The 13,319-nt window shown below is 55.2% G+C and overlaps 1 protein-coding gene across 1 annotated transcript; it reads left to right on the top strand.

Annotated features, from left to right (window-relative positions):
• Positions 1-459: 459 nt before the first annotated feature.
• Positions 460-12,169, top strand: DNAJB12 (DnaJ heat shock protein family (Hsp40) member B12; the record flags this gene model as incomplete). Its single annotated transcript, XM_028487020.2, has 8 exons — positions 460-640; positions 1,843-1,988; positions 3,993-4,178; positions 4,298-4,377; positions 6,699-6,808; positions 8,294-8,466; positions 9,043-9,140; positions 10,317-12,169. Coding segments are annotated over 8 exons (1,004 nt in total), but the record flags the coding sequence as incomplete, so codon positions are not given.
• Positions 12,170-13,319: the final 1,150 nt, after the last annotated feature.

The raw sequence follows: 13,319 nt of genomic DNA on the forward strand, positions 1-13,319 counted from the left end.
CCTGGCCCTCTGGGGCAGAATCACTTCCCCCCTATTCCTCTCCATGGCTAAGGGAGAGGAAGCCTTCTCCAGGAAGCATTCTGACCAATCCCAGCTGACTCAGATGGTCCTGCTAAGTGGAATCCCCATTACAGAGTACTTTGCCCATCTTCTCACTCAATGGAGGGTGGCTACTAAACACATTACTTTGGGATTTTAAAAACCTAAAGCGTTAATGGTTTATTTTTAGGCTGAGTTTAAAAATGATCTATACCCTAAGAACTGTGGATCCTAAGAGAGCAGGCAACTATCCCGTTAGCCCTCCACAGGCCCAGGTCAGGGAAGGAGCGAGCTTCGTTGGGAAAAAGACTGGGTGGGATGCGGGGGTCCCAGGATATCCCAGGGCCAGGCAGTCCCTCAGCCATTGCACATGGCCTTGCTGGAGGAGGAGGCCTGAATAGCTTCCTTGCTTTTGCACAGCCCTGATCGAGTCCCTCAACCAGAAACCACAGTCGGCCGGCGACCAACCGCAACCCACAGAGGCAACCCAGGCGACCCATAGGAAAGCAGGTGGGGCCGGCACCCCCTCGGCCAACGGTGAAGCCGGAGGAGGAGAGAGCACCAAAGGCTACACTGCCGAACAAGTAGCAGCCGTGAAAAGGTAGAGGGCTGGGCGGCAGGCAGGGGCCAGAGCCTGGTGTGTTGGGACGTTTTCAACTCTAGAGAAGGCTTCCTGCAGCCTGTCATCCACCTCACCTGGGAGGGTCTTAAGGCTGGAGGAGTTTCAAGAAGTGAGCTCACCAGGCCCTCTCCTTGTTTCCCATGAGGCTCTGGAGTGCCGGCCTCAGGGCTCCACTGTTCCTCCCGCCAAGACAGCCCACAGCAGAGGCTGGAAATGCTGATGCTGCCGGCTTCCTCTGCCACTGGCCAGCAGGTCCTGGGCCTCTTTACACAGCCCTGTTTGTCAGAGATGAGGCCTGGTCTCCCCTCCAGATACTCCCACAACCCACACTCCTGCCCCCAACAAAGGCCCTTTCAGATCAGAGCCTGTGTGGGGTAGAGTGGAGACAGGAGACAGTTATCCCTCCAAGGCTTGGGCCGACCCTGCCCAGAGCAGCTCACTACCAGGCTGAGACGGGCCAGCCAAGGTTTCTCAGGAGTAGCTACTCCTCGCATTTCTCCTGAGGCCTCCCTACCAGCCAGCCTCGGGAATCCCTCTGCAGTCATTCCCACATGGTCCTGGCTGCTAGTGAAGACATTGGCAAGCTTCAGGCCTGGGGTTCAGCCTCTGTGTGACCCAGTGTGACTATAGTTTGCCATAAAAGCATTTGCCAAATTTACATCTTTCTGACCAGACAGGATTTTGACCAGACAAGCCCATGGGTTATAAGCAATAGAAATTGATTCTGGGCCAAGAGTCAGGGGTTCTCCAGGGACCCCAGGAATAAGAATTAGTGGAAGAGAAACAGCGTGTCTTCAGGGCCCTGTGATGGGGTGAACAGACACCTGCCGTGTCTGGCCTCTGTTACCCCCTCAGACTCGGATAGCCAGGAGAGAAGAGCTGGCAGAGCCTGGAACACACCTGCCCTTGGGCAGAGGCCCCTGATGGACGGACACTGACAGTCCTGTGGTTGCCTGCAGTGAGGGTGCTGTTAGCTCAGGGAAATGGTTCCTGGCCTGGCAGAAACAGCGACTGTCCCCTCTTAAATCCTGAGTGTATTCTTGCTGTCTCTACTGAGCCTGTCCTGCTGGTCCTCAAGCCTGCTCAGAGCTGTGCACCCACACTGCTCTTTCCTCCCCCGCCACACCTCCCTGCCTGGGCCCACGTAGAGGTCCCCCACCAAGCTCCACTCCCTTCTCTAGGGTCAAGCAATGTAAAGATTACTACGAGATCCTGGGGGTGAGCAGAGGGGCCTCAGATGAGGACCTGAAGAAGGCCTACCGCAGACTGGCCCTCAAGTTCCACCCTGACAAGAACCGCACACCTGGCGCCACTGAAGCTTTCAAAGGTGAGCTGGCCCTGATTCCCTAGTGTTTGGGTGTTCTGATCCCCTGTCCTTGGGAGGGAGGGAGGGAGGGAAGGAGGGAGAAGGGGCTTTTCCAGGAAATGGCCTTGGGAAGTGGCTCAAGTCCTCCCAGCTCAGGAGCTGCTTCCTGGGAAGAAGGTCCTAGTAGCCACTTCCAGCCACATGGTCTGTCAGAGCACAGATGGTGCCACTCCTCCCTCTCCTTGCCCCTCACTCCCCGGGGGTTACAGGCGGGGAGCTGAGGCAAGAGAGGACCGGTGGCTTCTCCAAGGTCACATGGTGATTGAGGGGCAGAAGCAGGCCTCCTGACTCACCCATGTTCACTTCCTCATCCTGGGATCTTGGTAATAGTTTCCCTGTGCTGAGAAACTGGGTGGCCCTGAGTCAGAGCTTGGTGGTCTCCTCAGAACCAGCAGCTGTGGCCAACCCACCCCGGCCTCTTTTACACACACGCTCCCTCCCTCTCACACCACACACAGCCTAGGGCCTGCCCTGGGGGGACGTGAAAGTCTCTCTGGCCTCAGGGCCTGTTGGTTCTGGGGTGGGTGCTTCAGTTCTGGCTGAAATGATAAGCTGCCCTTTAATCATTTATATTTTCACTGAACAAATCAGGCATACGTGCCGGCTCTGTGCCAGCACTGAGTTGCTGGGCGCTGCAGTTCCACAGGCATCTCTTCTCTCACACCCACCTTGTCCTCAGTGGGACCTTCAGGATCTTAGGCTCACTCCCTCTGGGGGATGGCGTGGTGACTAGCCCTGTCTGGCCCAAGCAGGGTGCTGTGCGGTACGGGGGCTGGGACCGCAGCCAGGTGGGGAGTCTGCGGCAGAGCAGACCCCAAGACCCTGTGTGCCGTCTCACAGTGCTGCCCCGGGTGCTCCATTCCAGGCTGCTTGGCGTTCGTCCCCAGTGAGGCAGTCTGCGGGCATCTTCCCCCGCTGCTGGTCCGCCAGCCCCAGGGGAAGAAGGAGAATGGAACTGGGGAGGCAGGGTAGCTGTGGTTAATGTTTCTCCAGCCCTGACCTCTCCCTGCAGCCCTGCCTTGACCAGCCACTGAGAGACCACACCTGGCCTCGGGGCCCTGTCACAATGGGAGGAGGAGGAGCATTCTCCTTATTCTCAGGGGGCGGCTGCAGGTTGTGAAGAGGTGCAGCTTTGACTACTCCTTTGAGAGAGTGGGCCGCTGGAGAAGGAGCAAGAGACGAAGGAGGGCTCGGAGCTGAGGGCTTCGGGGCGCAGGCCTCCCACCTGGGGGGCTCTAATGGGGAGGCCACAGGGCTGGGCCAAGGAAGAGCAGCTGGGACCTGGACCCAGGGAAGACAGGGCTCGCCATGCCACAGCGCCAGCAGTGGTGAGCCAGGACGTGGCCCCTCCTGGGAGTTCCTGCTGCTCTCCAGTTTACAACAGCACACCACATGTTTGTTCAGCCCTCATGTCGTGCTATGACTTCAAGATTACATACCCTCCAGAAAGGGGTGCCCCATCCCACTGGACACCTCAAGAGAGTGATGAGGTGGGGCCGTTTTGGTGGTTTTCATAAAGTCAGAGAGCCGACTTGAAGCAAGACACACCTGGGTTTGATTCCTGGCTCTGCAGCATCAGACCATGTGAGCTGACACTTCACCTCTCTGAGCCTCAGTTTTCTCATTGGTAAAACGGAGATGGGCTGTTAGGAGTAAGAAAGATAATGCCCATAAAGGACCTGGCGCGTAGAAAAAATCGGACCATCGTCGCGAGGTGGAGAGTAAGGAGCCTGAGCATTAATCCTCCACACAGCCCAGGCTGCCCGCATTCACTTAGAGGTATTCCTGCAGGTCCCCCCCCTCCGCCCCCTCTTGCTCAACAGCCAGACTTCCCGCTGGCCCCTAGGACTCCTGCTTCCTAGAGCAGCACTTGAGTACCTGAAGGAAGTGAGCGCTTGGCCACCATGGGCGCCTCCAGCCGCACCCCCAGCATCCTCGGGCCTGACCTTTCCACCTCCTTTCTAGCCATTGGCACAGCATACGCGGTACTTAGCAACCCAGAGAAAAGGAAGCAGTATGACCAGTTCGGCGATGACAAGAGCCAGGCAGCCCGGCACGGCCATGGGCACGGGGACTTCCACCGCGGCTTTGAAGCTGACATCTCCCCTGAAGACCTCTTCAACATGTTCTTTGGAGGTGGCTTCCCGTCGAGTAAGTCCCCCCGCTGTCCCCACAGCCAGGCTTCCCTGGTGGTGATGGTGGGAGACTGGATGCCAGCCTCTCCCGTTCCCAGCAGCCCCACTCCTGACTCAGTGCCTCTGACCCCCCAGGTAACGTCCATGTCTATAGCAACGGCCGCATGCGCTACACGTACCATCAAAGGCAGGACCGCAGGGAGAACCAGGGTGATGTGAGTGAGGAGAGCGCTGGGGAGGGGACGGGGAGGGTGCCCGGTGCCACCCGAGGGGATGGGGCCTGGGCTGGGGAGTGATACCCCTCGCTGACATTCTGTGGCAGCAGTGCCCCCAGAACTTCAGCCGGGAAGCCATCTTGGCCCCCCCGTGCCATCCAGCTGAGGGACACCAGAGGGAGCCATACTGCCCAGCACCCACAGCCAGAGTAGGGGTTTCATGGCCTCTGCTGGGGAATGTAATGCAGAAATTTCTCTACCTGCAGGCAGGTTCCAGTGTGAATGGCCTTTGTGAGGTCCATTTGTTCTTTTGGGTTTTTTTCCTTTTTTTAAGATTTAATTTTATTCATTTTTGGCTGCGTTGGGTCTTTGTTGCTGTGCGCGGGCTTTCTCTAGTTGCCGCGCGCGGGCTTTCTCTAGTTGCCGCAAGCGGGGGCTACTCTTCGTTGCGGTGCGCGGGCTTCTTATTGCGGTGGCTTCTCTTGTTGTGGAGCATGGGCTCTAGGTGCGCGGGCTTCAGTAGTTGTGGCTCGCGGGCTCTAGAGCTCAGGCTCAGTAGCTGTGGCGCACGGGTTTAGATGCTCTGCGGCATGTGGGATCTTCCAGGACCAGGGCGTGAACCCGTGTTCCCTGCATTGGCGGTGGATTCTTAACCACTGCACCACCAGGGAAGTCCCGGTCAATTTGGTAAGTCCTAAGTGACATTTTCCAAGCAACGGAAAGTTAAACTTAATGATAGAATTGTAAAGCATGACAACATAGGGCTGGCTCTTCTTGCTTCTTTCCAGCACTCTTTAAAAATGTATACAGGGGGGCTTCCCTGGTGGCGCAGTGGTTGCGCGTCCGCCTGCCGATGCCAGGGACTTCCCTGGTGGCACAGTGGTCGAGAATCCACCTGCCAGTGCAGGGGACAAGGGTTCGATCTCTGGTCCAGGAAGATCCCACATGCCACGGAGCAACTAAGCCCGTTTGCCACAATTACTGAGCCTGTGCTCTAGAGCCCGCAAGACACAACTACTGAGCCCGTGTGCCACAACTACTGAAGCCCACACGCCTAGAGCCCGTGCTCCGCAACAAGAGAAGCCACCTCAATGAGAAGCCTACGCACCGCAACAAAGAGTAACCCCTGCTCACCACAACTAGAAAAAGCCCGTGCCCAGCAACAAAGACCCAACGCAGCCAATAAATAAATAAATAAAATTTATTAGAAAAAATGTATACAAAAGCTATAACAAGACAGTGCATCAAACATATTTTGAATGCCACAGATTATAAGACCAGCTGGCTGACTAAAATTAAAGCAGTTAGCTAAGATTAAAATACTGCGGACAGTTGCAGAATATTTAAAATTATGCCAGGCAGAGGGGTTCTCTTTTGCTCTGATAATGTGGCCTTCTGTTTTTATCCATGTTTTAAACTTTTATTTTGTGTGTATTTAACATACAGGAAGCCCACACGCCTAGAGCCCGTGCTCCGCAACAAGAGAAGCCACCTCAATGAGAAGCCTACGCACCGCAACAAAGAGTAACCCCTGCTCACCACAACTAGAAAAAGCCCGTGCCCAGCAACAAAGACCCAACGCAGCCAATAAATAAATAAATAAAATTTATTAGAAAAAATGTATACAAAAGCTATAACAAGACAGTGCATCAAACATATTTTGAATGCCACAGATTATAAGACCAGCTGGCTGACTAAAATTAAAGCAGTTAGCTAAGATTAAAATACTGCGGACAGTTGCAGAATATTTAAAATTATGCCAGGCAGAGGGGTTCTCTTTTGCTCTGATAATGTGGCCTTCTGTTTTTATCCATGTTTTAAACTTTTATTTTGTGTGTATTTAACATACAGAAGAGTTTTTTAAATCACAGATTATCACACAGTAAACAAATTTTTTTATTTATAATTTCTTAACTGGCAGTTTTTAAATTGGTAATATAGTCATATGGTTCAGAATTCAGAAGGGTGTATATAGGGAAGGTCTCCCTCCAGCCCTGCCTCCCAGGTGTCTGGAGGCAGACACTTTTGCTCGCTTTTTTTTTGGTATTCTCTCACAAGTAAATACGTATACCCACCTCCCACCCCAGCATTTAACCCCAGTTGCTGCTTTGTTTTTATCTGGGGAAACTGGCAGGTAGAGGAGTTTCTGTATTTGGGGGACCCGTGGGAGGGAAAGGGAGGGAGTGGCGTCATGGCCTATCTGCATGGCAGCTGGCTGCCACCAGCCAGACTCCATTGTGCTGGGGGAGCTGGTGGCGTTTGCCACCAGCGTTGCCCCCCACCCAGGTCCGGCTTGGGTGACCGTTGGCTCTTCCCTCCAGGGTGGGCTGGGGGTGTTTGTCCAGCTGATGCCCATCCTCATCCTGATCCTCGTGTCAGCTCTCAGCCAGCTCATGGTTTCCAGTCCACCCTACAGTCTCAGCCTGAGACCGTGAGTACCTGCAGCTGGGGTGAGGCCGGGATGGTGGGTAGACGGGCCTTTGAGTCTCAGCCCCCATCAGGGGCCTTCCTTCCCATCCTCGTCCTGCAGGTTCTTGATCAAAATGCAGAAAGCTGCTTAGAATCCAGACTTTCCCTGTTAAGCTGAGGTTCTTGATCTTTTAAGGATCATAGTACCCTAAGAAAATGCATTGAAACCTGCAGATCTTTTCCCTAGAACACTGCACATACACCTGGTTTTCATATGATTTCACAGGCTGCATGACACTCTCCCCATCTTATCTGCTGACCTTGAAGCAAGAACTGCTTCTCTTCCATTCTGGTTGGGGGCCCTGGGGCCATGGGAAGAACAGGGGCTCTAGAGTCAGAGCAAGGGTGGCTTTGAATCCAGCTCCTCTACTAACTAAGCAGCTGTGTGACCCTGGAGTAGTTACATAACTTCTCTGAGCCCTGGTTTCCTCATTTATACAATGGGAATAATGATAACATCTACCTGCTTATGAAAAATAAATGAGTAATACACATAAAATGCCAGACTCATTAGAAATGCTTGACAACATTTGTTGAATGACTATATGGTCTCAACCACCGATAGTGAACTTGGGCAAGTTATTTGCCCTTTTAAAGCGTCAGCTCCCCTCATTTATTTCCAGCACCTGGCCCAGGATCTGATACAGAGCTGGTTCTCAGCTTCTATTGCTGGAAGCCCTCTGCTCCCATCTAGTGGCCCGGCTCTGCCTGGGAACCTGGCAGGATCCCTCTCAGCCAGCAGGGAGCAGAGTCGGTCCACTGGACCCACACCAGCCGGCACAGGCGCTCTGTGGCCTGATGCCAGCCTTTTTCTCTGCAGCCCGAGAGCTGAGAGGCAAGAATGGGCAGACAGGGGCTGTCCTCACCAGAGCACTAACTCCTGTCTGCATGTTGAGGCTCTTCCCTGAGCCTGCAGAGCCTGCAGTGGAGCTGGAAGATAGACTCCAAGAGCTGGAAGGATACAACTCCTTGGAATCCTTCCTGTCATTTTGTTCCTAAGACTCTTCACCCTATACTGGGAGCTCCTGGATACACAGGCAGGCCCTTAGCAACGATTGGCTTAGGGGATGAATGAGGGAATGGAGGCACAGGGGGCTCAGGTCACACAGCTCGTTAGAGGTGGAGCCTGTGCTCGCTCCGGGTTCCCTTCTTCCCTGACCAGGCCCCCCCAGAGAGGGGCTTCTCCGCAGAAGCCCCAGCAGCAATGTGGTAAGCAGAGAGCCTGAGGAAGGCCTTGCCGTAGTCTGTGCCACTCATACGGGAGGGACCCCCTGCCTTTTCTCCACACCCTCATTTGGGTAGCGTGGAGTTCCTGCTCTAGTTTGGGAAGGAAGCAGCTGGTCCTGTGGCCTGTGTGGCACCTCCTGTTGGGAGCCCCAGTCATCCCTAGAGCTGCCCTGGGCCTGGGGACCCAAGCCCACTTTGTGCCTGGTCTGTTTCTGGCCAGGTCGGTGGGCCACGTCCACAGGCGAGTCACTGACCACCTGAACGTCGTTTACTACGTGGCAGACACGTTCTCTGAGGAGTACACAGGCTCCAGCCTCAAAATGGTTGAACGGAATGTGGAAGACGATTATATTGCCAATCTCCGAAACAACTGTTGGAAGGAGAAGCAGCAAAGTGAGTGTGTGTGTGTTTGTGTGTGTGTGTGTGTGTGTGTGTGTTTGGGGGCACAAAGCTTGAGAGCAGGGAAGGAAAAAGCCCTGTTCCCCCAGTGATCTGTGGGCCCAGCACCTGGCACTGCCCTGCGCCAGCCATGTCCTAGCCATGAATCGGCCTCCACCCCTGTGTTTCCCTGGGGCTGGGAGCCAGGAGCCACCTAGAGATGTCCTCCAGCTTCCCGTAAATCACTGCAATCAGCCTGTTTGGCTGCCACAGGTAAGTATGTAGAGAGAAATAGGAACATTTCTCCTCCCCACCCACTGATTGGGCATCTGGATCTATCCGTGGGACCCTGGGGCCGTCTCACCAGAATAACAGGTTATCTCTTTGGCTGGCCTCACCTGTACTCTATAGAAAGGGGCCTCTATTCTGCTCCCAAGGTGGGACCATATTTCCTTCTCCAGGGTCTACCCTAAGGGAAGCCAGCTCTGCCCCAGCACCTGGGCCTGTAACTACCTTTCCCCTCCTGCACAAGCCAAGCAGGCATCGTAGCAGCCTTAGAGGTTGCCCTAACCCTGCCCCATTGCTTTGCAGAAGAAGGCTTGCTGTACCGGGCCCGCTACTTTGGCGACGCAGATATGTACCACAAAGCACAGAAGATGAGCACCCCGAGCTGTAACCGACTGTCAGAGGTGCAGGCCTCCCTGCATGGATAGTCCTGGGCCAGCCTGCCACCGAGGTCCAAGTATGAGCCAGGGTCTCCTCTGCCCTGCAACTCCTGGCAGCTCTGGTCTTGGTCATGAGGCGGAGGAGGGTGGGGGTAGGGAGGGAGGGAGCCTGTGATCGTGGCACAGTTTCCCTGTCCCCAGCCTGGCCTCCAGCCTGCAGAGTTGGGACAGCTCTGGGGTGTGCTGGGAAACTGAAGTCTTTAGTGCCCTTTAGTGCTCCTCCACAGCACCCTACCCCGCTCGCTGGCTCTGGAGCTGTGGGGTGCCCAAGGCTGCTGCTGAGGGCCACTCATGCCTCCTTGATCTACTTCAGCCCTCCAGTCCCCCCATGGCCCTTTCCCAAGTGCAGCAGACTATTATCTGTGCCCTGGGATTTAGGCTGCCGAGTATTACTGGGCCCCCGAAAGCCCCCACACACTCCCCAGCTGACTCCAGGATGAACCATGTGGGAACGGGTGAGCCGAGAGCCCTTCCTCTTCCCCTGTCCTTCCAGGCAGGAGGAAATGGAACAAGATGGTTAGGAAGCCAGACAGCGCCCAGGGGAGGGAGCCGACAGGCTGGGAGCAGGAGGGGCGCGTGCCCCCAGACTGGTCCTTGTCTGGTGGGGTCAGAGGCACTCTCAACACCACTGCATCTGGAAGCTGCAGGCATCCGGCCCCCCAGGCATCTCACCTGTGGTCTGAAGAAGGGAACAGAAGGTCATGAGTTCAGGGTCGAAGGAACAGAGAACCCGTAGCACAGAAGGAGTGGGGAAAAAAAGGTGCTGGTAGCAGGCTCCCTGCCTCCTTTACCCCTGTGTGTGGTTAGCAGGCTCTGTTCCCAGCATTTGCCAGAGGGGACAGCTTGGACCAAGCCCAGAGGAGTGCGGGCAGAGCCGCTAATGGTTCTTTTTTGTGTTGGTCCGCTGCCCACCCCCTCCTCTGCCTGTGTCCCCTCAGCAGGGATCCAGCTACAGACTCTGCTTTGAGGCCATTTGCCGGTGTCTCTGGGAGAGAGAAACAGACTGCAGGAGGGCGACGGGGCAGGGGCTGAGGTGGACAGCGCTGGACAGGGCCGAGGAGTTGGCTTGTTAGTGTGGGCTGAGCTGGAGGCTCTGGGGCACATAACTGCCAAGCTAACTGCTACCACTCTCCTCCCCAGACTATGAAATCCCTGGAGAATTTGTGGTGACATGCACTGAGCCAAGGTGACGAACTGTATATTTAAGGAAAGACAAAAAAAGAAAAAAAATTAAAATGGAATTGGAGGCCGGACGCTGCACAACTGCCCTCTCTCTCACCCAGTAAATGCAGAAAGCTGTTAGGACAGACAGGAAAACCTGCCATGGGGCTGCTTCCCTTCCTCCCAGGGCTGGCAGAGGCTCAGGCTCCACATCGGCTCTCTCCTAGGATACAGAAACCATGACAACGAAAGTAGAATGTAAAACTTGCAGCAAATGTCTGTAGGAAGGGCTGGGGGAGGGGGCACCCAACTGCCTTTCTTCCCCCCTCCCAGGAGCTACCACCAGTCACCTCAGTAGAGGTAGGCAGAGGTGTTGGCCAAGGATAGAGAGGAGGAGGAAAGAGAACTCTCTGTAGAATGTAATTTATAGATGCGTGTATATGTATATATTTATATGTAAATAACACATATAAAGATATAGAGATATATAGAGATATAGTCTACTTTTTAAACCGTGCAGGGATTTGGTTAAGTTGTTGAGTTGATTTCTTCCCTGTTTTAGAAAACAAGGCCTGTTTGGGGAAGGCAGCCTGGTCCTTCAAAGCCTAGACATTAGCCGTAGCTGACAGCATGAGGAAAGTTGGGCCACAGCTTTTAATGTTCCCCTCAACCCCAGCCTGTTTTTGATGGCAGCAGTAATCATGATAGCATAAATCTGCAGAGAACTTGGAAGGTTGCCAGCTGTATGGTTAAACTGGAGGGGAGCAGGCTGCGGGGGAAGAAAGGACTCCTGGGGCCAGGTGCCAGGTCAGTATTGAGTCATGGTAGAGGCCCCAGGTGGCCTGTGGGGATGAGACCACCCACCGCAAGTTTGGCCAGCTCAGGTGGGCGCTTTGTCCTGGTGCCCTGGAGCCCCCTGCCCCCCCTGCCACTGAGAGAAGCAGTGTTGGAGAGGGGAGCCAGGTTCTGCCTGACCACCTCCCCCCTTAGTCCCTATGTGAGTTTTGCCTTATAGGTGCCCCAGGGCACAGCCCCATTGTTGCTACTGGTTTTTCCTAAGTCATGTACCAAGGACTCCAGAAGGCTTTTCCTCCCAGAGTCAACCACATGGGGCCCAGGACGCTGGGGCAGAAGCCGACTCCTGAAGAAAGTCCGTGACCATGGGCGCCTCTGTCTCTACCCTCCGTGGACATGATGCCACCCGGCCTTCTCTTGCACGTTGGATAAAGGATGCACCTGAACCAGAAGGGTTTTCTTATGGTCACCCTCAAATGAGGATTTTTCTCAAAACAGCAGTTGCTGCCAGGGGAAGGGAGGGAGGTTTTATTTATTCCCACAGTTTATACTGGGCCTTTTGGAATTACCGTTTTTCCCAAATTTTCCTCTGGTGGTGGGTGTGTCATTGAGCCTTCCATCTTCCAAAGCCTTACTACCCCAAGCTGCCAGCCAGGAGGGGATCACCACCCTCCCAGAGCTTCTCTTGGCTCTTTTTATAAAAGTCCCCCAACAAATAGGATTCTTGCTGGGAAAGGGAGCTTGGTTAAGGAGAAATGTCAAATACGGTTTTTAAACAAGGTCCTGCCCTGTGATGAAGCGCCCCCCCCCCCCCCCGCCCAAAGAGATGCTCAGAACTGGATGTGGGTGAGAGCGCCCTGCCCGTGGTGGCAGGGCTCGGCTCCCACCACCCCAACCCTCTGGTCTCAGTAGATGTCCCTAGACGGGCTGAGCCATGTGCAATAAGAACATAGATCCTAATGGATCCACTGAGAAGCTGTATTTCTTGAAATAGAATTCTGAAATTGTATATCTATAAATATATGTTTATTATGTGATTGGTTGGCCTTGGTGGGTCTGTGTTGAGCAAGGGGGTTGAGCTGCGTGGGGAGCGGGGCACAAGCCCTGTTGCTGCTGACACTGTCCAGCCCGTACCACCAGGAGTTTTGGTGGCAAGCCTGAATGTCCACTCGCCCCAGCTGACAGCCACTTCAGTCACAAGTGTTGTTCGAGGGCTGACTCCATCCCCGCAAAGGGTAAGAGGCTCAATTAGGCCAGGACCCTGGGGTCCCTGACACCAGTCCAGGGTGGGCAGCCCGGGCCACGATCACAGCCCCTGCCTCCCCTTGGTCCTGCTCCCTCCCTTCCATCCCTCTGATTCCATCAGGCCTGCTGTGAGCCCAGCAGATTTCCCTTCTCCCCAGCCCAGAGCTCGAGCCCACCCTGGCCCAGAGCAAGGGAAAAGTTCTCCGAGTTTCTTTCCGTCTCTGGCTGCACAGCCTTGCCAGCCACCCTCCTCCCCCAGAGGGCTGGAGAAGTTCGAAATGTGGCAGCCCGAGTAGGGCTTTACGTGAATGGAGCAGCAGATCTGCCCGGGCCTCCCAGAGACAGGGCCCGGCAGCCCTGACTGGTGGCCCCAGGCCCCTCCTGCTGCTGCTCCAGCCAAAGACAGGCAGGCTGCCCGGTGGTGCCACCGCAGCCCGGGAGCTCATTGGCTGCCCCCACCCGGGTCACCGCGGCCTGCCCAGCCCGGTCTGCGAGCTGCCACTTGTTGGCTGCAGTTGGCAGGGGCGTTGCCAGCCGCCCCCATTAACCCACCCGAACCCCCTGCCCTCGGCTGTGTGGCTCCATGAGCCAAAAGGGGTGGGACAGACGCCGTCGAGTGTTTGCTGCAAAAAAGAGCCTTTGACAAGCGTCCCCACCCACTGTCAGGTGGCAAAACAAGCGCCTAGTCCATCCAGGCTCCTGGGATCAGCCAGCTTATCTCCTTGTCCCAGGCTGCCCCCAGGTCTAGAGAAGGGAACTGCTCCAAGGGGCAAGGAACACACACCCCAGCCGACTGTAACCTCATCCCCGCCTCGAGTTCCCCGGGCAGGGTCACCTGGTTGTTGAGGGCAGGTGCACAGACAGATTCAGGTAAATAGACTGTTGACACAGTGTCAGCTCTGGAGCAGCTCAGAATCCTTACCAAAGGTCACACCATGTGAT

Source organism: Physeter macrocephalus, unplaced genomic scaffold (genome assembly GCF_002837175.3).
Source record: "Physeter macrocephalus isolate SW-GA unplaced genomic scaffold, ASM283717v5 random_1617, whole genome shotgun sequence".
In the NCBI taxonomy this organism is placed as follows: domain Eukaryota; kingdom Metazoa; phylum Chordata; class Mammalia; order Artiodactyla; family Physeteridae; genus Physeter; species Physeter macrocephalus.